This window comes from Mesoplodon bidens (assembly GCF_964165515.1).
Source record: "Mesoplodon bidens genome assembly, chromosome: 11".
Lineage (NCBI taxonomy): Eukaryota > Metazoa > Chordata > Mammalia > Artiodactyla > Ziphiidae > Mesoplodon > Mesoplodon bidens.
This window is the reverse complement of record NC_138167.1, coordinates 5,003,458-5,028,931: the sequence shown is the minus strand read 5'-3', so window position 1 is coordinate 5,028,931 and position 25,474 is coordinate 5,003,458. Positions and strand designations below refer to the sequence as shown.

Sequence of the window (25,474 nt, the reverse complement as noted above, 5' to 3'; positions counted from 1 at the left end):
TGTCATCCTGTCTAAAATAGCACTCTACCCCTCTCTTCATATTCTACTCCCTACCTTGATTTATTTTTCTCTGTGGCATTTATAAGTTAATATTTGTCTCTGCACACAAGGGGTAAGCACCACGCTGGCAGTGACTTTGTCTGGTTTCCTGCTTTATCCAGTGTCTGGACAGGGCCTGGCACAAGGTGGATATGCAGTCAGTACTTATTAAATGAGTGAATACATGAACGCCAGGGCTCATCTGGCTGGACTCAGCAAGGCGAGGGAGTGAAGAGCGAGGGGCTTTGCTTGGTAGGTGCAGCACACCCAGAGTGTGATGAAGATCACCTTTATTATTTGGGGAGGAGAAGTCAGCGTCTACAGCCTCCTGCCTTTGGAGTCTCCCTGTGGATATCTCCTGAGAATTCTCCTGGAAGCTGGGCTTTGGGGATTCAATTTTGACTTGCCAGGATGGCTTTGGTGGGGAGGGGTGTGTGTCAAATGTTGACTTGCTAAGCTGAATAAGAAAAGGTGAATAGTTGCCTGCTTCACCTCTAATCTGGTTCCCTGTTTTTTTTTTTGTTTGTTTGTTTAGCTGCTGTATCAAGAATGGGCACGCTATGGGGTGTTTTATAAGTTTCAACCTATTGACCTCATCAGGTAAGATGTGGGAGGGGACTCTTGGGAGGACCCAGAAGGTCTCTGCCAACTGTCTTGGCTCCTGGAAGTGTGTTGGCCGAGCAGAGGGCTTGGCTGTTCTAGACTGTGACGCCCCTGCTGTGTGTCCTACAGGTGGGGAGCCAGCTCCTGGGTGGGCGAGGGCAGTGGCTGCTGTGGGTCAGCAGGTAATGAAGACGGATGTTCCGTGACTTGCATCTTGGGGTCTTCAGCACTGTGGTCTCTCCCTGCCTGCTCTTGTGGGGAGAGGAGTGAGTAGAGTTCTCTCTTTTATTATCGTCCTTCAAATTTGCCTAGAGAAGAACGTGGGTGAAGCAGATCCTTGGGTCATTCCCAAGTAGCCACAGTATTGACCAAGAGAAGGGAAGACCCGGCACATCGTATAAGGGCTAAGCCAGCTGGTCTGCGTGGAAATGCAGGCTTTTTATGGCTTCTCCAAAAAATTGGAAGGGAGAAGAGAACTGGGTCCTAAACCTCTCCCTTTAGTGCTGCTCCTAAAATGATGCCCTATTGCCTAGGGAATTTCCCCAGTTTCTACAGAACATGGGCGAAAAGCTTTTGGAAAGAACTTTCTAGAAGGCAGTAATCTGACTAGCCTCAAGTGGGTTGAGGGCTCTAGGAACTCCACGGGCTGTTGAAACCCCACCTCTTTCCCAGCTGGCATGTTGGGAGGACCCCTGTGCAATGGGGGACCACTGGGCTGAGTAGGGTCTGGAGACTGGGGTCTTGCCCAGGCTTGGCCACTAGGGGCGATTGTTGCTCTGGTCAAGTCACGTCCCCTCTTTGGTCTTCGGCATCCTGGTTTTCCGAAACTGGGAGCCTGAGCTAGGGCTCTACAGGGGAAATTTGATAGAGCACACTTATTTGGAAACTATGAGGACCCTCGGCCCTGTGCCTGACATAGTGGACTCGCTGCCACTCAGTCACCTGTGGCTCACTTTAATGAGCTAATTCATCAGCCAGCAAACTCAGAGAGTGTTCCGGGCTGCTCGCCCTGGGCTGGGACCGCGAGAAGGGTGGCCGCCAGAAGGATCAAGTCCAGAGGGAGGGATTCCAGCTGCTTCTTGGAAGAAGACAGCAGGCTGGGAGTCACAGTTTGGGCAGGCTCACCTCCCACGCAGAGTGGGACGGCCCTCCCAGGGAACTGGGAGCTCAGTTGGACAGCAGGTGTTTGTTCCAGCTGAAGACCGTTAGCCGAGGGGCTGGGGTCGGGGAGTGGTGCCACAAATGCCGGTGACCGAGGCCCCCTCACCCTGCACCTCCCGTCCCCTGGCGGCCTTTTGTGAGGTGCGGCCACCTAGACTGTTCTCTGGGCCACACCAGGGCTGCTTCCTCCGTGCCTGGTGGGCTTTGATCATCCTCTCTGCGTCTCTGGTGGCCACCCACACTGTCGCCTGTTTTCTCCAACTATTCACTCCTTTTGAAAAAATACGATGCCAGAAAATAAAAATTCTCCCTCCCGGAGAGCCCCATGTTTTCCTCTGGAGACTTCAGGTGACCGGCCGCCAGCTGAGTGGGCAACGGCTCCGGGCGTGCCCTCCGTTTCAGCCACCGGAGCAGCCTCCCCTGTGGGGGAAGAGGTGCCTTTGGAGCAGATCCTGGCTCTGGGGCCTGGCGTTTCCCGAGGACGCAGAGCCCAAGGCTGTCCAGACGGGCGCAGTGTGCCGTGGGGCTGGGGGCTGTCCACTGCCACTTCCGCACCTGCTGCACGATGCCAGTGGCCTGGATGTGGGGCTCGGACGCGCCTGGAGCCTTGGGCATCTTTCAGACACTGGCTGGAGGGGAGGGGATGGGACACGGGTAGTATGGGGGCTGTAGTGGGGGACTGTGGCCTACCCAGAGGGGTGCCGAACTTACTCTGCTGGAGAGAGACGAGGGGACTGTGGTGGGGAGAGAGGGAAGGGACAGAGACGTTGGGGGCATAGGTGGGCAGGGGCGCCAAGAGCAGGCAGCTAGAGAGGAAACGGGTGGCGGCTGTGGGAAGAGCTCCCCGCACTCAGCCGGCTCCACCTCAGCTCGTGCGTCCACGTCCCCTCCTTCCTCTCCTCCATCTCCCAGTCCCCGGTCTGACACCAACTCCTGTGGGTGTGTCTTCAGCACCACTTCTCTCTGCTGCCACTTCTTCTCCATCCTTCCTGCCTTCACCTGTCGGGACCTAGTGGCCCACAGGGCCCAGCCTGAGGCCCCCCTGACCCTGTGGTTCCATCGCAGCGCATGCCTGTGAACTGCGCCCTCTTGGTGCTCACGTAGGAACTGCACCCGTGTGGTCAGTGCTGAAGCATCCACAGAGGCAGGGGGGTCCTGTCCAGGTTGAAGGTAAGCCCTGCGAAGGCCCAGCAGAGATGTTTCCTGCCCGTCGCCTTGGGCCCCCAGCTCCTCATCGGCAGCACCGAGCGCTGTTCCTCCCCCGGTGCCCACGGATTGGAACATTCGAAAGCACGGAGCGGCTGTGAGCCCAGCGGGGTGGGAGGTCCCTGGGCGTGTAAAGCCACCCTTCCCTTCTGCAACCGTTGAAGCCTAAACTTGAGATTTAGGGTTCGAGGCTCCTTTCCCAGGTGTGTAAAGTAGACAGAGGGGGAGCAAGACGCCCCTTCCCTGCACCCCGCGCCCCTCCCCCGCCAGCTGCATGGGCATCCGGGCCCAGCAGGCTGCACTGTGAGATTGCTGATGGGGCTCCCAGCCCAGCAGAGCTCTCCACCCGGAGTCCTACCCTTGCTCTAGAAACCTCGGGTCCTGCAGGCCTGAGTGGAGAGAGAGAGAGAGAGAGAGAGAGAGAGAGAGAGAGAGAGAGAGTGTGTGTGTGTGTGTGTGTGTGTGTGAGAGTTGCCTGGGAAGCTCCCCAAGGAGGTATCCAGTAGCGACCCCCCTCACAGAAGAATCTTCTGGGAACTCCTAGCCCGAAGCACTTGTGCCCTGGAAGAAACAAGGTTTGTGTTGGAGCCAGTGAGGGAAATGATGTTTTAGCTGGAGGGAAATGGCCCTACTAGTCCCTTGGGGCCACATGAGTGTCCCTGCAGGCGGAGGAGTAGATTTCTGCCTGCACTGCCCTGGGTTAACTCCCTGACATCCCAGGAGGGAAATGGCCTTTATTTTCTGGGGAACCCGGGAGGCTGGGCCTTTTGGATTGACTAATACAGGGTGATCCCATATTAGTGAGCGCCCTGCCCTGTCTTTTCACTAAAATGAACATCTGCTCACGGGCAGATTTTCTTAGCTGGGAGGTTTTGATATGGATGAGATAAAACAACAGGCTTTGAACATCTGAGTTAGATTTAGCTACTAACCGTACTTTGCTGAAGTTGAGATGCAAAATTGTATTTTAAAGTGTCTGCCGCTGCCTAACTATGACAGCATGAGGAGGAGAGGGGCCCAGAAGTCCACCGGCTCGCGGAATGTGTAGCTGTGGACTTTGGGGAATGGACCAAGGGCGTCGTACACGGGCAGCATCCACTGTGTCAAATCGGGGTTACGGTTTAGAGAGGGGTGAATGGCTCTTCCTCGTTCCCTCCTCTTTCAGGGATGCCATTTCCCAAGAGAGGCTTCCTAAGATCAGGCCCTGGGCGTGAAACCCATCCCTGGGGCAGGTCCGGAGTCCTCTCAGAAATGTCCTGCTTCCTCAGTGACCTAACAGTGGTATCTGTGCCATTTCAAGAGCCTTTGGGCATCATCTGTGGACAGCAAGAGTGGCACTGTGCCTCCACCTTGCTACACGTCTCTACCATCCTGGACTTCCAGCCCTCTCCAGCCGCACCAGTGGAGAGCCCATCCAGGACCTCGGCATCCCAGGAATTGGCTTTTCCTGCTCCTGATAAAAGGCAGAGGTGCTTGTTCTTGCCAGAATTCCCCGGAAAGGCCACTAGAAGGTTGTGTGATTTGATCCATCCCTCTGTGTCTCTGAGCCCCAGTTCTAACCTCCTGAAACATGACACATCCACATCCCTCCAGGAGGGAGATGGAGGAAGGCACGTTCTTTCTTAGGAGGCTTCTCAGCAGGCCAGGCTCAGGAAGGACTGGCTGCAGCTGGTTTGGGGGAGGGAATGGAGAGGGAAAAATGTTGATCAACCTGTGACGAATTATTTCCTGAGCCCTGCTGCTTCCTTCTTGATCCTTCCCTGGGCTTTACAAAGGCAGTTCAGCTCAGTGCGGTAAACATCTACTGATGTCCACAGTGAGCAAGTCTCTGGAGGCACAACGAGACGTAGGGTGGAGTTTGCGTCTTTACGGATCTAGCAGTTACGCAGGGAGACAGACCCATGGGAGGCGGGATGAATTGAGGGCTTTTCAGGACTGTCATATATATATAAGTACTAACATGATAGCTTGGGACAACAGATGGAGAGTGGTTGCTACTAGCAGAATAAGGGAAGACTTCCTGGAAGAGGTGGTGCTGGAATTGGAAACATTGCTTTCTGAAAGGCTGAGGTTAAAGGTCCTGAATGTGTCTTTGTCACCAGCCTGGGCTGCCCCAAATATGGACTTGTTGTTGAGCCTGGTGTCGATGGCCAGAAATCACAGTGCCCCAAAGCCAGGTCCCTCCTGACTGTCAGTTGAGAGAGGTCAAGTCAAGAACTTGACTTGCAGATCTTGCCCCACCTGCATGGGCTCTATGCCAACCTGGCCCGTGTCCCTGCCTCTGACCTGTAAGTTAGCAGAGCATCCAGGGCTGGAAGGAGATGAGGCTGGACCCAAGAGAGGAAGCCAAGGAGAAGTGACGTGTGGGGCTAGCACCTTGGTATCTGCCGGTCTCAACCTTTGAAGTACTGGGACCAAACCATGGCATCACAGAGGTGGGAGGAGCTTAGAGGCTGGCTGACCTCAGTGCCCCGCCATGGAATGGGGAATTGAAGACTTCCTCTCCCTGCATATTGATCGAGCAAATGCCCAGCCTCTGCATGATTTTTCTTGTAATGGGGGAGACGCCTGGCCTCGGGGGCAGCTTGTTTGTCTGCTGGACATTTTTAGCCACTGGAAGTGGTCATGGAGCCAGAGCAAGAACTCTGCTGATTTCCCTCCGTTTCAGTTCTGTTCTGAACAAGAGCATCCTATTGTGTAGCCAGCCTTTAATTAGTTGAAAATAGCTCTTGTGTCCCTAACAGTTCTGCACACATAACACGCCTGGCCTCGCTGTGTGTCCTCCTGGAATGCAGGCGCTTCAAACAGCCTCATCATCGCGATCGTCCTCTTTGGGACCCACTGGCCTGGGAAAGTCAGAGCAGGGCCCTCCTGCACGCACACCTTACCTGGTATAGTTAAGCCGACACCTGTTTGCACTGACCACATGTGAGCCACTGGTGCTGGTGGGTAGAGATGAATTAAGCATGACCCCATTCTCCAGGAGCTCAAGCTCAAAGTCAAATCCCCAAGCATGTAGATGACCACGGGGCTCTTCTGGGAAATGGAGGGACGGACTGATGGAGAAAATTTTCAAAGAGTAACTGTGAGGCTATAGAAAAATAGGGTATAGAAAAGATCATGGGGGTGGGGGGAAGCTGACCCCCAGACCAGTCATCTGTGATGAGGGACCTCAGGGTTATCAGCTGTGCCTCAGGCAGAGGTTTTTTGGGGTGACTCTGGCTCTTTCTGGAAGCATCCGTTGATGCATGGCAGCACCCACAGACCCCTGAAAATCTCAGAAAACATTTTAGGATCACATCACTTAGGGATTTACCAAATCGTGGCAAAACCTCCTGTGTCCAAGTCAGGTTATCCTGCCTAGAGAAAAACCAGCCAGGCTAGCACTGTTTCAGGGAAGGAAAAGAAATGTGATCAGAGATGTGGAGAGGCAGCCGTATGAAGACAGACTTAAAACAAATAAGAGCTCCTACTCTAGGGAAAGTGGAGACAGAGTGAGGCTGCACTTGTTCATTTAGAAGATGGATAGAGCGACTGTCCACGTGTTTATCAAACCCTGAGGCACCTGCCTAGGGACATTTCTCTAGACTGAGAGCAGTGGGTTCAGGAAGAGAAGAACTCAGTTTTGGCTCCAGCCTTGATTCCAGGTGATATAATACTGGGGCAAGCCGTTCCCTCTCAAGCCTCTGTTTCCTCAGCTATGAAATGGGGATCATAACACCTGTCCTACCTTCCCCACAGTATTATTGCGGGGATTACGATATAGTTGTGCAAAGAGTGTGGTGATGGACACAGGGCTGGTTAGGTAGAGTTGTTATTTATCTGCTCCCTGGGGGAAGTTATACTGTTCCCTAAATTAGCAGAATTTTATATAGTTTTTTAGTTTGTCTTGACAAATATTGTATAATCATAAGCCTATTTTTTTTAACATCTTTATTGGAGTATAATTTCTTTACAATGGTGTGTTTGTTTCTGCTTTATAACAAAGTGAATCAGCTATACATATATCCCCATATCCCCTCCCTCTTGCATCTCCCTCCCACCCTCCCTATCCCACCCCTCTAGGTGGTCACAAAGCACCGAGCTGATCTCCCCGTGCTAATGCGGCTGCTTCCCACTAGCTATCTATTTTACGTTTGGTAGTGTATATATGTCTGTGCCACTCTCTCACTTCGAGACTGTGGTTTTTTTAAATTGTGAAGCAATGCACTGTATTCACATTGCGTGTGTGTGCTCTGTGTCTCCTAGCGACCCTGCCAAGTGGATGTTCTTACCTCCGTGTTACGGGGGTGAGGGGGTGGGGTGCTGAGCTCAGGGAGATAGGAGCTTCCCGAAGCCACAAGCCAGCCCATCTGGGATTTAAACCCAGGCCTGTGTGACTCCAGAAACTATGTGTTTGCCCTCGTACCACATGGCTGAAGGTGACCCAGAGCTTCGTCCAGTCAGACGTTGGGCAAGCTGGGTTTCCAGATACCTAGCGTTAATCCCTTTGATCAGCAACCTCTGAGGGACAGCTGGTGTGGTCTGCGGAGTGGGGAGTGGGGCTCACTGACCAGGTCGCCCGCTGCTCTGCGATGGGCCATCCTCGTGAACACCCCTGTCTCAGCAGGCGTGATGTGTCACTTGCAAGAGCTGTTTGTTAGGAGACCCCCGAATGCCATGTTTTTGGTTTCTCCTTTCTACTTTTCATAGTCTTTCTTTTCCCTGACTTCTTCCATGTCATCAGGTTGTCAACTACCACTTCTGGCTTTTGTCCACCGAGTAGGTTCCTTCCCGACTTCAGTTCGCTGCAGTGTCTCCGTTGCAGGTTTAGTAACCTGGCCCCTGAGCAGGTAGCAGTGTGCGCCAGGTAAGCCTCTTCCACAGCCTATCCCGGGAGTCTGCCTCCTGGCAGGTGTGGGATTTTGTGGACGCTCTGCCTTTGTCATGGAAATGTCTTCCTGGTGTTTCCCAGTGAGAGTGAAATGGTGTTTCCAAGATGGGACCAGAGTCAGTGTGGTAAGGCAGGTGCCTTTGCCTTGAAGAGCTGCATTTTGTTCCTCTGGCTTGTTTTGGGAGGTCACAAGAAATCCAGGCCAGAGCTCAGAGTCTGTTGACACAAGAGTCGATCCCTACATCATGGGTCTACTGGATGCCAAGCTTTGTCGTGGGTGTGGTGTCAAAGCGAAAAGAAGGGGGAAAGCAGGAAGCTTGAAGTGTAACAGTGGGACCCCACGTGCTCCCAGTAGATCTGATGGAAGCCTCAGAGGTAAAGTGGTACCCGGCAGGGAACCCGGGCACAGAGCTGTGTGTAGACGGGCTGGGGGCAAGGTGGTGGGCAAGGGGATGGGCCAAAGGTTCTGAAGGGGTTTGTGACTAGCTTTAGTGTGGTTGATGAGAGAAAGATGAGACTTACAGGACAGGTGAGTTTTGAGCAGAAAGTAGAGATTTGAAGGAAGAAGGAAGTATGGTTGGGAGATTTACAAGAGTCAGGTTGAAGTATTCTTGGTCAGGAAATGCTGACGGACGGGGAGGCTCAAGAACAGGTTGAGGCTGCCGACAGCTGAGAGGAGGGCCCTGGGGCTACGGGAAGTGGTTGGAGGAGGTATCTGAGACGGTGCGGGGGGAGGAAAGCCTAGACAAAGGGGCCGTGATGATGGGGAGCAAAAGGAGATGCTGTCAAGTGGTTTCTCTGGGGTTTAGATGGCAAAACAGAGCTTTCGGGGGTTCAGGACTTGGGCGCTCCTAGCTGTGAGGTGAGCATGGTCCGTCTCACTCACCCACTCTTGGGAAACTTTGGGCAAGTCATTCAGCCCTTTGGATCTGGTGCACATCCGCTTGCTGAGAGACAGAAAGAGAGGAATCTTTGCATCTCCTCCACAAACCCTCTAGGCTGTGATGGCAGGTGTCATCTGTCTGTGGGAAGCAGGACCTCAGGTGGATCCAAGGGGCTGATCTTGCCCCAGAAGGGAGGAGGGGACTGGTGGGGGGATAAGTCACCATGGACACCGCCCGACCCTTTGATCCCCCTGAGCCACTGTCTCTGGAACCCCTGAGCTCCCCACTCCTGCTAAGGATATTCTCCTGAGTGATGTTCTCCACCCACGCCACATGGGTATGTGACCAACATAAACAGAAGACGTCTTGACACATTGAATAACATCATTGCAACACACGTTACAACAGTGACCGCAAGATCTCTCCATTTAATTAGCTGGGCGTGCCCAGGCGCTTCGCACAGACATATGCCTCTGTTTCAGAAACGGAAAACCACAGCATTTTGTGGGTTTGGAAGTCACAGACATAAGCAAGAAAAAGACAAAACAAAAAGCTTCAAGATCGCTGCCTGGGAGACTGCTGTCCTCCAGTACCTTCTTGGGATTTTCTCAAGGTAGTCAAAGGTGTGGGTCGTTGGGTAACTGCCAGCGATGGCTGTCTGCCCTGGCAGAGTGGCTGACTCCAATGTGGAGAGGTTGTGACCCTCAGGCCGCATGGCCCAGCCCATTCCAGGCCTCAGGAAGCCCTCCTTGAGGGCTCAGGACTCAGGGCTGTTGCCTCAGCCCTGTCGGTTTCTTTCATAAAATCCGTGTTAACTGAACACAGGAGAGACAGAGATGAGATTGGAGGACGGGGACCTTGAACTTTTTATTTGGAATTGTAGTCTGGAGGAGGGTAAGGGCCATGGCTTAGTTTCCAGCAGTTATCAGTTCTGACAAGATGGCAGTATTTCCTTAGGCTGACATGCAGCCCAGTTCTCAGCTTTTGGGCAGGCAGGCAAACCTCTCATTCTCCATGCTTACCCCCTGGTCTATTTCCCCTTCCTGTCAAATTCTAGGGGAATCACACTGCCCCCCTCCCCCCACCATGGACACCCTAACACTTCTCTGAAGGTTTAACCCTGGGGGTGAGGTTAAGCCCTCTGATGATCCAGCAGCCAGCTGGAAGCATGTCTCAGGGACATCATGGAACAAAGAGGAGAGTCCCCCAACTCAGACCTCTCACCATCCAGTTGGGAGAAGACTCAGTGTTTTGGGAGAGAGATTTAAGAGAATGGATAATTCAGTTCCATTTAATGCAGTATATATATTGGGCATCTTCGCTGTGTTTGTTTTATTCGTGTTTATTGTTTCAGGTGCTAGAGTTAAAGTGAAGCAAAAGATAGATGTGGACTGATTAGATAACTTACCTAATCACCTTGGGTGATTAGATAATTTACCACTTAACCTAGGACACTCTTGAGAGGGAAAGGGAGCATTACTATTAGTTATGCTGAGTCTGTCAAAATAACACTGCATAACGAGCCACCCCCAGATCTACAGCTTACAACAACGGTTGTTTATTTTTCTCGCTCAAGTGTCTGTAGGTTGAGTGGAAAAGGTCTGCTTCAGGCTGAGGGTCGGCTGGGCTTGGCTCCAGGCTTCAGACTGTGTTCAGGTCTCCACAGGTCTGCATGCTCTCCCTAGATCAGAAGCTACCTGGGCGTGGTCCTCTCATGGTGAGTCACAACAGCACAAGGAAAGGCAGGGAAACACACACACACACACAGTGCCTCTTAGGCATCGTTGACATCCCATCCGCTAGGGCTCCACTGGCCAAAGCCGTCACATGGCTGAGCACAAATCCATGTTTCTGGAAAGTATACTCTTTCTTAAGGGGAGAGGAGTCAATATTAGCTGAACGCCCATGTAACCTGCCCCAGTGAGACAACAGGTATAAACCAGGACCGTTCCGGAAATATGTGGACCTGTGGTCCACCCTTGTCTGGTCTCGTGGAACTTAGGAGCTAGCAGGAAAGACAGATTAAGTATAGTGTTTTGTTATTATTTTTATTGTTTTAAAATTTTATTGGACTATAGTTGATTGACAATGATGTGTGTTTCAGGGGTATAACAAAGTGATATATAAAACTGAATATATCAATATATATATTCTCTTTCAGAATCTTTTCCCTCATAGATTATTACAAGGTATTGAGTGTAGTTCCCTGTGCTGTACAGTAGGTCCTTGTTGTTTATTTTATACATAGTAGTGTGTATACGTTCATTCCAAACTCCTAATTTATGCCGATAATGTATAGTTAATTGTGAGTGTGACGTGGGTTACAGTAGGAGAGTATGGGGTGTCATGGGCAATCCAACCTCACTGGAGAAGGCCCGTTGAGGAAGTGACATTTAAACGAAGATTTGGTGCGTGAGTGAGCCAGGCAGAGATGAGCAGAGTAATGACGGTAGCTCACGGCCCGTGGTGCTTCCCGTGTGCCAGGCGCTGTTTAAGCCCCGTGCGCTTGCTAACTCACAACGACCCTTTGAGACATACTATTACCCTCAGTTTACAGGTGAGCAGTTCAGACACAAAGAGGATGTTACGTCACCCGCCGTCACACAGCTAGTGAGTAAGGAAGAGGTGAGGTTTCAACTCCTAAGTCTGGCTCCAGAGTCAGTTCTCTTTGCCACAGGGTACGCTGCCCACAACAGAAAGAGGGGGCCTGGGGGGCCTGGTGTTAGGTCAGCAGTGCGGGGAGTAATGGGGGCCAGGCTGGGGCAAAGCAGGGACCAGGCCCTGGAGGATCTTCCCGAAACCACAGGCCAGCCCATCTGAGATTCAAACCCAGGCCTGTCTGACTCCAGAAATGACGTGTTTTCCCTGGTACCACGTGGCTGAAGGTGACACAGAGCTCCGTTCATTCGTGGGCCGTTTGAAGATTTGCGGCTTTATCCTAAGGAAAAGAGCCTGTCCTTGAAGGGTTTGGCTTACGTGGGTGTAGATGTGTGGACGGCACTGATGTGGGCCGGTTGCTTTTACTTTGAAGCCCTGAGGCTCCTCTGTGTGGGCGCTAGAAGGGACCCGAGATATTGTACGTTTTGTGCCAAACAGGATGGAGGGAGGGTGGGGAGTGTGGGGAGAAGAACAGTTTCTCCTCCCAGACACCCTCTGTCCTTGTGAGAGGACTTGGTGGGCATTCTGGGGCGTGGGACTCCGAGTCCAGTCTTCTTATCCTCCACGTGCCAACTGACCTGCAGGTTTCACTAGGTGGTAATCAGTGCATGGGAACTGTCTCTCCCCATTCACCAGCGGGGATGTCTTTGTGGGTGTGATGGTGACCACGGCTGACACAGCACTTACCGCACGTTCACCGGGTACCGGTGTCACCTCGCCCGATGTGGACCTGATCTGGTCTAATCTTCACGGCAACCCTGCGAAGTTGGCACAATCATTGTGCCCTGTTTTCAAGATGAGGACACAGCAGTACAGTGAAGATAAGTCACTTGCTGCAAATCTCAGGCAGGACCATTCCAGAGTCCATTATTTTAACCACTTTGCTGCACTTTGCGGGAGGAACTTGTGCTGGTGAGACACATGGGCTGCTTCTCAAATGGGGCCCCAAGGCAGAGGGTGTGGGTAGTGGATGGATGTGGTCAGGTGCCCAGATGGGGTGGTAAAGGGTTTCTAGGATCTTTTAGAATAAAACAGATCTGGTTCCTTAAAGAGGGTGTTGCCGTAGGTCGTGGGGACTTAGGAATTTTAGATCTGGGGATCCTTGAAAACCATTCTCTTCTTTTTAAAAATAAAAAATAAAAAAAGAACAAAATCCTCTAGCAGAAGTAACAAGGTGGAGGGATAGAGGTATCATGTCTGAGGCCACTTCCAAGTAAGGAATCTTTAGTATGTAACCTGCTGACGTTTAATAGAGACAGCAGTGAGCTAGGAGGTGGCCGGACGTGTGAGATTAGAGGTGGTGATGATGCTCCAGGCAGGTAGATTACCTGCTGCCTTCCTCACCTAACAAGGGGGTTGGGCCAGGTGATCTGTAACATCCCTTCTGGGGCTAACTTTCTAGGCTGTACCGGATACCGTCTCAAGCCTGAAGCTGGTCTTGGGGCAAGACCCAAGGTTTCCCCAGGGAGCAAGTTGAATTTGGGGTTGGAACCCAGGAGTCTGGACCCCAGTCCTGGGCTCCGTCCATTGGACTCGCCCCCTCTTAGGGGCACCCCCGTACCCACATCCCTGGATTCCTCTCTTCTCTCCATTAACCTCTCCCCGTTCCACGCAACCCACCTCTGTATCTTTTGCCTTTCCGGCTTTGATCACATCTGGAGCATTCTGTAGAGTTGATGAGTGTGTGTTTTCCTTTTGGGACACATGGTGTCTATCAGAGACACTTAAGAAGCCTGGATGAGTGGAAAAGTCTGCTTGGCATCTCAAGGGCTGCTGGCCTGGAGGGTGGATGGCAGCTGTGTGGCAGGGGACCTGGCATGAGGGCCAGCTGACTCTCAGGAAGGCCCAGAGGCCCGGCCTGGGGCCTGCTGTTCCACATGGCTGTGAGCTGTCCTAGTGGGTTGGTGCCTGCATGTGTGTGTGTGTGTGTGTGTGTGTAAAGGCCTGGAGGGGCCCCTCTGCCTTGTTGCTATGGGATGCTGCCTTCAGTGCTTTGCTCTCCGTGGTAACCAGGAACATAAGCCAAGTGCGTGTCCCCTCCAGGGCGACAGTGGGTGATGGATGTGCTCTGGGGCTGAGAGGCAGCGCCGTGCTGTCTGTGAAAGGTGACGATAATTCCCAGTGAGCCGCCCAGCTGGACCAGTGAGCATGAGCATGGATGAGATGCAGAGTGGGCTTCCCAGAGGGAAGGAGCCAGGAACGTGCCTTCCCCAGGCCCCAAGATCAGACCTCCCTTTGCTGTGTGTTACCTGCTCCCTTGGTGTTGGCCTTTAATCCCCGTAGTCCCGGGTGTGTTCAGGAGGGAGTGGGCGTGATTCTACGTGGATGAAGATGCTCTCGGCAGGAAGAGTGCTGGTGGAGGAAGGAGACAGACTTTATGAAGGTGATTCTCAAGGACTGAGGTCCCATTTGCCCTCCTTTTCTTCTCTTTCTCCCTGTTATGGGTGGAGGGGTAGTGGGTGTGCCCAGCCAACGCTGTTGACCTTCTGTTTGGAGCCTGACCCCCGGCTCCCTCAAGGCTGTCTCCTCCACCCTCCCCACACCCCCCAGAGGTTTTTTTTTTTTTTTCTTTTTGCAGTACATGGGCCTCTCACTGTTGTGGCCTCTCCCGTTGCGGAGCACAGGCTCCGGACGCGCAGGTTCAGCAGCCATGGCTCACGGGCCCAGCCGCTCTGCGGCATGTGGGATCTTCCTGGACCGGGGCACGAACCCGTGTCCTCCGGATCGGCAGGCGGACTCTCAACCACTGCACCACCAGGGAAGGCCCCACCCCGCCCGCAGAGGTTTTTATCTGCAGGCTTCGCGGCTCTGTGCAGCCCCCTTGACCTCTGTGCTTCCCTTGAACTTTCTCCTTCTCTCCCCCGATAACCCTTGCATTTTATTTATCCTTTTTCCTTCCATCTCCTTTCCTTACCCAGCCCCTCCAGCTCTGTGCACTCCTCGTGAGGAATTCCAGATCTGGGGGCAAGGGACCCCCGGCTGGGAGTTCAGAGGCCCAGGGTGGGGAGTGCTGGGGCCTGCCCCGCCGAGTTCAGCCAGGCAGCCTGTACATGCGCCTGCAGGTCTAACACAGCGCAGCCCCGTCTGTCCCCGGCTTGAACTGAAATGCAGACGCCCCTGGACTCAGTTGGGAACGTAAACAGCTAGTGGGTTGAGGACTTCAGGCAGCGAGCAGACTTGTCAGGAGAGAGGCCAGGTGCAGGCTGGCCTGGGTGGATTTTCTCACGGGTGCTTCTCCAGGCTCCCCGACTTCTTGGATTCTGGGCTCCAGAGCACGTCTCTGGGGCAGCAGGTCTGGGAGTGAGGCCCCTCCTTGACTGTGTGGGGACAGAGGAGAGCAGATGTTCTAGTCTTTCTTCCATTGAATGTGTCCTGCTCAGGGAGAGGCCTTAGGAAGAGGGTGGAGAGAGAGCTGGGGGTGTGGCCTGGGTCGGCACCCTGGAACATCGGACACTGGGACTCTGGTTGGGGCTCAGGGTCCAGGCGTTGGAGCCCGAGCTCAGCCAGCAGGGCGGCCCCTCTCGTGGGGCTGGGGGCAGGCAGCCACGTGCTGTGACCTCTGCTTGTTCATCCATTCCCTGCTCATTCAAAGGACTCAGTGCTTCAGCAAACACCTGTACTGTGGCAGGAGCCGTCCAGGCAGTGGTGCTGAAAAGCCCTGGCCCTCAGGAAGCTTATAGTCAACCTGGAGAAAAGACAGGTCAGCGGGCACCTCTGGAAGCATGAGGACCGCTCAGACAGAAGGTGTGCAGGGGGCTCGAGGAGGGACAAAAGAGGGGCTCCCTCATCTGTCAGGGGAGACCTCCTGGAAGATGAAAAGACGGAGCTGAAGTTTGAATAATGACTTGATGTAAAATGGGTGTAGAAGAGGGGGCTGGGCATCCCGGGCCGGGAGACCAGCATGAATTGAGGCAGGAAGTGGGGAAAAAGGCATCGTCCTTCAGGGGCTTCCAGGAGCTGAGCGTGGCTGGAATGAAGAGTATTTGTGATTGGTTGAGGGGAGGTCTAAGGCAGGGAAGGCAGGCAGGTGTCCGATCATCAGCCTTAACCTCTGATGCTCAAGTGATGTGGAAGGACTTGAAGTGGGAAACTGGGGGGGTCAGACTTGAAGAAGGTTATTTGAGGGATCGAGAAGGCTCCCCTGACTACTTTTCCCAGGAGTGTGCCACAGCTAGGGCGAAGCAAGTCCTCATGGAAATGGGGCGTAGTGTCAGTGGGTCTCCAGTGGAGGGAGGGTGTCAGGGTGGGAGAAGGAACAGCTGGGAGACGAGACCTCAGATGAGGAAACTGAAGCTCAGGAAAGACAGGAGCCCGAGGACACACAGACAGTCAGCTCTGAGTGAGAGCTAAGCGGGAGCTGTGACCCCGCAGCCCTGCTCTGGGGTGGCTCTGTCTTCTGCATTTTCAGCACCACCTGTTACCTGTGGGATGGGCAGGAGGACCTTTCATGGGGACGTTTCGGCAAAATCCACACACACACTGCAAGTTCACCAGCACCCTGGCCTTCCGCCCTGATGCTTTCTCAGAGCTGGTTTTACCTGCCTGTGCTTCATCTCCTTCTGTTCCCGGTCCCCCTGGGGGTGGAGATTCTGAAGAAGAAAGGCAGCGCTGACGGTCCAGTGGTTAAGGTTCCTGGCGGTCCAGTGGTTAAGGCTCCACGCTTCCACTGCAGGGGGTGCGGGTTCAATCCCTGGTCAGGGAACTAAGACCCTGCATGCCACGCAGCCAAAAAAAAAGCGGAATCAAGATTCAAAGTGTTCTTGACAAGAGGGAGCCTTGAGTCCAAACCAACAGGTGAAATTCAGTAGTGGTGGCCGTAAAGCCTGTAAATACGGGACAGGACCGAGGGCATCTGATTTGGCGGGCGACTGTGTGTGTGTGAGAGAGATGAAGGCAGCCCTGGAAAGTTGGCCACAGCTAAACGTGAGCTCTCAGTGCGTTACCAAACATGAACTTGTCGACCCTGAAGTAGTGAACTCATGGGGTATGGGCTGTTGGTAATTATGGGGTCACCGCCCTTGAGTCCACCGTGGACGATGTGCTCAATTCTGGTGCCCCATTTAAAGAGGTGCATTGACACTGGAGAAGATTCATGACTGTTGCAAACAGGTGGCCCTAGGGAAGGTTTCAGCCAATAGACATTTAAAAATGTTTGGTCCACTATGTCTGTGAGTCTGTTTCTGTTTTGTAGATAGGTTCACCTGTGCCATATCTTAGATTCCACACGTAAGTGATATTATACAGTATCCGTCTGTCTCTGTCTGACTTCGCTTAGTATGACAGTCTCTAGGTCCCATGTTGCTGCAGATGGTATTATTTCGTTCTTTTTTATGGCTGAGTAGTATTTGTGGTTGCCAATGGGAAAGGGGGGTGCGGGAGGGATGGATTGGGAGCTTGGGGTTAGTAGATGCAAACTATTAATATGTATATTATAGAATGGATAAACAGTAAGGTCCTACTGTATAGCACAGGGAACCATATTCAGTATCCTGGGATAAACCATCATGGAAAAGAGTATAAAAAAGAATGTATATATGCGTTAAAAATTTTTTTTTGGTCCAGAAGATTTTTTTCAAAAACATTACATGTGAATATTTTCAGTTGGAACCTACGTTCTCTCATTCCCCACAGCTCCCAGCATGCCCTGTTGTCTTATGTCTGGCAGCTCACATTTCCACGATGTGTCTTACCCTTTTCAACCTGTGCCTCTTGAGTTAAAGCGATGGTTCCCAGTTCTGGCAGCTCACTGGAAACTTGGGAGACCTGCTAAACACAGATTCCCTACTTCCACACGTGGCCATTGTGGAGTATCTGGTACAGGACTAGCTTTTCTGCCGTCAAGTAGAAAGCTAGTTAGGTAGACATGTAAAAACTGTTTGCAGTTATTAGAGAACAGGCAGGTAATCCCCGAAAGAATGAGGTTAGCCCTACAGTTGCTCTGAACAAGGGCAAAATAAAATAGCAAGATGGTAGACTTAAATCCAACCAACTTGGTAATTACATTAATATAAATGGCCTCAACATCAAAAGTAAGAGGTAGAAATTGTTAGATTGGATAAAAAAGCAATACCCAACTATATGCTGCCTACTGGAAACATACTTTAACTATAAAGGAACAAGTAGGTTAAAAGTAAAAGGATGAAAAGAGGTATACCATGTTAACAGTAATCAAAAGAAAGCTGAAGTGGCTGTGTTAATATCAGACAAAGCAGGCTTTAGGGTAAGGAATATTATCAGAGATGTGGATAATATTCATATTGGTGAAAGGGCAACTCAAGAAGATGTAACAGTTTTATTAGGATTGTGTGTACCTGATAACAGCTTCAAAATACATGGAACGAAAACTGACAAAACAGAAGGAAGAAAAGGGACAAATCCACAATTATATTTGGTGATTTAAACTCTCTTAGTAATTAAGAGAATAAGTAGACAATCAGTAGGGATGCAGACTTGGAAAACATCATGAAGGCACTTCTCTTAATGGATATTTATAGAGCAGGCACCCAAACTGCAGCAAACACATTATTTTCAAGTGCGCGTGGACCATGTACTGAGCTAAACCATGTCCTAGTCCATAAGACGAGTTCCAGCGGTTTTTAAGACTTGGGGTCATATGGCATATATGCTCAGGCCATGGTGGGAGTGGAATTAAGTTAGAGCCCTTCACACAAAGGCCTCCCTGCAGCTCACCCCGCCCCTGCGCCCTCCTCACGTGCAGGGCCACACCTCCTTCACTTGCTGCAGGCTGACCAAAGTCAGCCCAGTCATGCACCATTCTTCTTTGATAGACACTGGGGGCCTTGGAAAAAATAGGTGAAATAGGTGAAATAGGTGACATTCGTTAACAAGTGGGAAAAAAGGTAAAGTTCATACGACCCGTTCGGGATGTCCCAACTGTTTATATATTTATATATATAATATAAAAATATTTACATTTTTAATTAATTTATATTTATTAATATAAAACATATTTATATTATATAAGTAATATAAAAAAGCAGGCTTTTATATTCTCTGATCATCTCCTTGCATGAAACATTTACTCCAGGCAGAAACTTCAAGTCCAGAGACAGAACTTTGTTACCCTTATAACTAATATCAGGGAAACAGAATCTGGAGACTCAGCTAGACCTGGGGCTGTTTAGGACTTTGGCCTAAGGCATCATCTCTAGAACCAGGGGGACAGGCCTCCATGAAGATTTATAAGCAAGGATGGATGTATGTCTGAAACATAGTCTGTTCAGTCCACATTATTTGAATACCTCTAATTTCGCCTGAGAGTCCTTTTCTAACATTTATGCTAGTCAATAGGCCATTATTTTTAGCCTTGAAAATCCATTTCTGACTCTCTGCATGCTAATTAACCAAGCTGTGCTTGTGAATAGAGATAAGGGAAGCAGAAATGCCACCTGTGAGCGCGGGTTCTGAGCAGACCACCTGCTGGGCACCTGGGCTGTCTTGGCCGGCACCTGCATCCTAGCTTCAGTCCAAAGACACATCCTTTCACTTTATATAATGAGGTGTTTGAAAGTAAATTCTACACATTGTAACATTTTCCTAAACGAAGTCCCCTTCTTTTAAAGATGTCGAGGAAAGGGTGCCCACTGTCTCCCCTGGTGACCTGTTCCTATGTTTCCTGAAGTCATCAAGGTTTCCTTTTCCCCTTCCAAAATCTGCTTCCAGGAACATCTTTATTCCTGTTTTCCGAGCCTCCTTCAAAATGTGCATGGCCCCCGCTGCCTGCCCTGCCTTGTAACTTTAAGACTTGCGATTCCTGAGGGCAGAGAGTGGGTTTGACCGCGTTTCCCTACTGGTTATGTTTACAAGCGAAGGATCGTCCTGCCCCCGCGTAAATGGCTACGAACTTTCTCTCTGGTTGTCGCACTAACTGCTTTATGCTCAGATAATTATTTCCAGCGATCCCTTTGTTCACTTGTCTTCTCTACTGAAGTCAAAGGCTGGATGGGGTGTAGGGAGGTGGGATGAACTAATGGACATTTTTCCGTTTTCTTCTCTGAAGCCTTTTCCAAAAATTCATTTATTTATTTATTTAATTTTTAAATTGGGGAAGAGTTGTTTTACAGTGTTGTGTTCGTTTCTACTGGACAGCGAAGTGGAGTTCCCTGTGCTATACCGCAGGTTCTCATTAGTTATCTCTTTTATACACGGTAGTGTATATATGTCTATCCCAATCTCCCAATTCATCCCATGCCCCTATTCCCCCCTTGGTGTCCATCTGTTTGTTCTCTACATCTGTGTCTTTACTTCTGCCTTACAAACCGGTTCATTTATACCATTTTTCTAGATTTCACATATATGCATTAATATACGATATTTGTTTTTCTCTTTCTGACTTCACTCTGTATGACAGTCTCTAGGTCCATCCACGTCTCTACAAATGACCCAGTTTTGTTCCTTTTTAAGGCTGAGTAATATTCCATTGTATATACGTATACCACAACTTTATCCATTTGTCTGTTGATGGACATTTAGGTTGCTTCAATGACCTGGCTACTGTAAATAGTGCTGCAATGAACCTTGGGGGGTGTGTGTCTTTTTGAATTATGGTTTTCTCAGGGTATATGTAGGCCCAGTAGTGGGATTGCTGGGTCACATGGTAATTCTATTTTTAGTTTTTTAAGGAACCTCCATACTGTTCTCCGTAGAGGCTGTATCAATTTACATTCCCACCAACAGTGCAAGAGGGTTCCCTTTTCTCCACACCCTCTGAAGGCTTTTGAAGCCTAAGAAATGAGACGTTGCTACTTAGAGGACAGGGCATGGGTTAAATGACTCCTGTAAAATGGGGAGCAATTGGTTTTATTTGTTTCTTTTTATTTTGAAACAATTTCACAGTTAGAGAAAAATTTCAAAAATAATACAAGAAACTCCCTACTCAGGTTCCTCAGGTCATATTTGGCCACATTTGCTCTGTCATTTCCTCTTTCTCTCTCTATATGGATATATTACTATTATTATTAGACCGTTTAAGGGAATGTGGTAGACATCATGCCTCTTTATCCCTGAATACGTCAGTGTGTGGTTTCTAAAAACGAAGAATGTTTTTCTCACAGTGTAATTTTCAAAACCAGGAAATTTAACGTTGCTGTTATATCATTATCTAGTCTGCGATACGTCCTGAAACTTCACTTGTCCCAATAATGTCCTATACTACAATGTATAGTTAGCCTATCTTGTTAGTCTCCTTTAATTTGTAATCTCTTCTTTGTCTTCATGGCATTGACATTTTTGAAGAATAAAGGATCGTATTGTCCAGGGTCTCTCAATTTGGGTTTGTCTGATGTTTCCTCATGACTGGATCCAGATTGTGCATTTTTAGTAGGAATCCTACATAAGTGATATGTGTCCTTTTTGATACATCGCAACAGGAGGGCTGTGCAGTGTCCCTTTTACAGTGATGTTGGCTTTGATCACTAGGTTATGATCATGTCTACCAGATTCCTCGGCAGTGAGGTTACTGGTTTTCCTCTGTAATTATTAAGAAATTTATCTGGAGAGTCTTTGAGATACTGTGAATATCCTGTCCCTCCTCAGATTTTCACCCATTACTTTTAGCATACAGGAATTGTTTTTGGATTATTGTACTTATTGGGCAGCATTGTGAAGGAAAAAGGATTGGTCAGACTTCTTATTGAAGGCTCTGCTTAGTGTGTGATCATTCCCTGTCCCCATGGTGTGTGCCCTGAAAAAAGTAGGCTTTTTGGATTATCTAAATTGAGAATAGAGAAGAGAGATTAATTTAATTTTAAATGACATTGTGTGTGTGTGTGTGTGTGTGTGTATTTGGGAAGGAAGGCAGTGAGCCAAAATGTGGAAGTTGGAGAAGGAAGCTCGGTTAGAGAGAAGGAAGCACACAAAGTCTCCTTGTTGACTGAGGTCTTGATCTGATCCTGTCAATGCACAGTAAGTTTCTGTAGTTAATCAGATGAGCAACCCATCAGGTTTCCCGTCTTGGATATAGAATCCTCGATCTAAGAGGGTTCTCCAGAGACCATCTAATTCACATCTCTGCCTCTGGGAAGGAATCATTGGAAACATCAGATGAGTTGGGCTTTTCTTTCCTTTTTGATACTTCCAGAGGGGGAGACACCCGTGTTCTTTCTTGCATAATGCAGAAGTGCGAACTTGGGGAGCAGAAAGAAAAAGTCCGATGAGCTCCGTACCTTTAGGGAACCTATATGCTCTTAGAAGAGAGATGCCTCAAGTGCCCATTCCCCATCCTCATCGAAATCCTTTCATCGGGGCTTCCCTGGTGGCGTAGTGGTTGAGAGTCCACCTGCCGATGCAGGGGACACGGGTTCGTGCCCCGGTCCGGGAAGATCCCACATGCCGCGGAGCGGCTGGGCCCGTGAGCCATGGCCGCTGAGCCTGCGCATCCGGAGCCTGTGCTCCGCAACGGGAGAGGCCACAACAGTGAGCGGCCCGCGTACCGCAAAAAAAAAAAAATCCTTTCAGCGTTTAATCTAAAATTGATTCCACTGTTTTCGGACTGCTCTGTCCGGACTACGACACTTAGCTTATTTGACACTTAACACTCACTATCTCATACTGTTCACTACACTTTCATCTGGGGCTGGTCTTGCATCGAGGGGATCATATTTCATTGATTCTAAGAGTCTGCCGATTGTAAGATGCACATTTATTTCGTGGAATACATAAAAAAAGGTGAACATTTAAATTGATGAGATAGGGTTTAAGAACACTGGTGGTAGAATCCATAATTGCTGCTGGTTCATTCATTCATTCAACATTTACTCAACAAATATGATGTGCTGGTTTTTGGGGGGAAGTACAAAGAACCCCCTTCAGCACTTAGCTGAAATTCAAGAAGATAAAGAAAAAAATGGGAATTGGATAAACTTGAGTTTGATCTTTTTGTCTCCACTTCCTAGCTTTATGATCTTGGGAAAGTCCTTCTATTCCTCCGTGTCTCAGCGAAATGGGATTGATCATACCCATCTCGTGGTGCCCTTGGGAGGCCTGGTAATAATATCTGAAAATGATCTAGCTTAGTGTCTGACACATAATGCAACGCTTATTAGAGTGGGCACCCAATAAGTATTTGTAAATAGATTGATTTGTAGGCATGTGCTTAAGATGTTTGGTTGTAAGAGCACGTTGCAGCTCGTCATTCCTTTTGACGTCTGAATGGCCTTCCCTCTGCTCTAATGGAGGCCGTTCTGTTCCATTGCCAGTGGAGATGGAGAACAGTGGGACATCTACTCTTTGATAAAGTTTGAGGACAGAAGTGAACTCAGGCCTACACACTGATCTTGAAACTAGGGAAATGATGTGGCACCTTATGCATCTGAGGGTTGGACATTTGGGGGCCATTTCTCCCGGTCCCCTCCGCCAAACGGCATGTCTGCTCCCACCCGATTGCAGTTACGTTCCCAGCCGTCAATGTTACTGACGGGGCCGGGTGCCACTGCCATTTGAATACGTTGACCAGCTCCAACTATTTTCCTAGCGTGTTCCAAGCTTGCTTGAAGCCATGCTATGCATTTTGTTCTTTTTTTTTTTTTTCCTCCTTTTCATTTTGAAATCTGTATGTGTTTTTCTGGCACGAGGAGAGAAAGATGGGGTTGGGGAGGTCCAATCAAATCCATATGTTTGCGATGCATTTGCCCTGAAATAATAAGAAAGCATTGTTGGGAAAGAGCCTCTGGCTGACTTAGGGGCCACTTTTACAAGCCCCGCCTTGGTGTCTTCATCTCCTCAGCTCGTGCTACCGCTTGCCCGGTTCGGAGCGGATCAAGTTCACGTGAGGACTCTGCTCTCTCCTCCTCTCCCCTTTCTTGCCGTCTTCATTCCTAAGACCTCGTCTCCTTCTCTGTATTCTCAGTTGAGGTGAGGACAGATAATTGAATCTTCACTTCTCTGGAGCCTGTGTGAGGCTGTAGCTGATTATTGCTACCCATGACCTCACTGCCTCATTTAGAGATTATTCCTCTTAGCATCTGCAACGCTGAGGATTCTTGGTTCATGCTGGTGCCTCGAGCTACAGCTCCTTGGCCTCTGTGAACGCCCTAACTTTCTCCAAGCTCGTGTCCCTTTGCACATCTGATTATTTTTGAGCTCACTGTCCTTCTTTCACCTCAGTACGTTTTGTATATATGTTAAGGAGCTGTTTGTCCTTCATGCATTTGCTGTCATGTGTCTGGGGTTCTGAAGGAGCTTGGAGGAAGGTTTGGATGAGGGAGTCATGATTTTTCTCTACGCCCTGGAAGCTGGATTCTTTGGTGCCTGTTGTGTTCCGGAGTCCTCTCCTGGAACTTTGGAGTGGTCCTCCAGGCATTGTTCTCCACTCAGGTAGCTCAGGAGCCATGCCAGGGATCGGGAAGCATGTAACCTGTGACTCAGGTCTCAGGTTCTGCTGGGATTCTGCATTTGTACAGCAATGGGAAGTAGTCACTAGGACCAAGATGGCATCTAAGCTCAAAGGAGCTCCTCATCCTCTAGTACTTAAATTAAAAGATGCTGATGGGGTCGGGGTGGGGCAAGGTCTGCCCCCATGTCGGTTCTTCCAGGGAATCAGGAGCCTGCTCACAGAGCCTGGAGCTACCCCTGCGTGCCTCGATTCCTAAAGGGCTTCCGTGTGAATCACCTGACTCTTTCTTTCTTTCTGTCTTTCTTTCTTTTTTTAAATTAATTTTATCGGAGTATAGTTGCTTTACAATGTTGCGTTAGTTTCTGCTGTATAACAAAATGAATCAGCTATACATATACATATATCTACCTTTTTTAGATTTCCTTCCCATTTAGGTCACCTCAGATCATTGAATAGGGTTCCCTGTGCTATATAGTAGGTTCTCATTAGTTACCTAATTTATACATAGTAGTGTGTATATGTCAATCCCAATCTCCCAGTTCAACCCACCTCCCTTCCCCGCTTGGTGACCATACATTTGTTTTCTACATCTGGGACTCTGTTTCTGCTTTGCAGATAAGTTCATCTGTACCATTTTTCTAGATTCCACATATAAATGATATTATATGATATTTGTCTTTCTCTTTCTGATTTACTTCACTCTGTATGACAGTCTCTAGGTCCGTCCATGTTGCAGCTTGCTTTCTTCGACTTGTCGTTACTTGACACACAGAGCTGCTCACGTCACATGTTCATCATTCATGCGTTCAGCAGGGACTTACCAAGTGCTGGGAAACGGCAGGGCCTTGTACAATACCCAGGTGGAGAAGAAAAGATGAATAAGCGCTGGAGGTGCGTGCAGTAAGGCTGGGGAGACAAGACACAGCCCCTTAAATAACAGGAGAGCAGTTGAGCTGATCAGGCTCAGGCAACGGAGGCAGAAGACATGGTATCCGTCCCAGCATTCCCCGGTCATAGCTATTTGGCTTTGGGCCAGTTGTTTACATCGGTGGTCTTCACTTTCTTTTCCAAAGAGTGGTTGGGTGGATTGCCTGTGATACGGTGTGTGAAGGTACTTTATATACTATGAAGCGCTGTGCAGGCTTTCAGTATTGATCATAATAAAGTTGCAGTACAGTGCAGAGGAACTGAGTTCTAGAATGTAGCAGATGAGGTACGAAGACACGTGTCTGCCCATGGCGCTCATTGCTGGTGTGGGGTCCGAGAAAGGAATGATGGGGCTGAAGGGATGGAATGGGCTTGGGGGAGGATGTTTTTGGTGGTCTCCCGTGTAGTCTGCGCACACCTAAACATCTTTACCCCTAATGAGGATATGTGAGCATGGGGTTCAGACGGTGTGAGTTTTGACAGCTTTTAAGGCTGCTTTTATGTCACAATGTTGAGCCCATGCTCCTCTGTTCATCACTAGCATGTGTTGCTCTCCACACCAAAGGCTGCAGGGGTGCTGGGCAGGGCACTGGGTGGGGAGGGTTTCTGAGGTAATACACCTTCTCAGGGGCAAAGGAGGTCCACCGGGGAGAGGTTAGAGGGAGAATACTATCCTGACAAAATGTATCTTAATAGTTGGAAAAACAAGCTGGAAGCTTTTCGTTTTTATTCTTCCATCTTTTTTTTTTTTTTTTTTTTTTTTTGCTGTAC

The 25,474-nt window shown here is 49.7% G+C and overlaps 1 protein-coding gene across 2 annotated transcripts in view; it reads left to right on the top strand.

Annotated features, from left to right (window-relative positions):
- ANO2 (anoctamin 2) overlaps positions 1–25,474 on the top strand; it is a gene marked incomplete at both ends in the record, with an annotated part of 339,298 nt that overhangs the window by 101,395 nt on the left and 212,429 nt on the right. For both annotated transcript variants that reach the window (XM_081247877.1, XM_081247876.1), the window contains one exon: positions 575–639. In XM_081247877.1, coding sequence (XP_081104003.1) covers positions 575–639 — 65 coding nt within the window. The remainder of the gene's footprint in view (positions 1–574; positions 640–25,474) is intronic.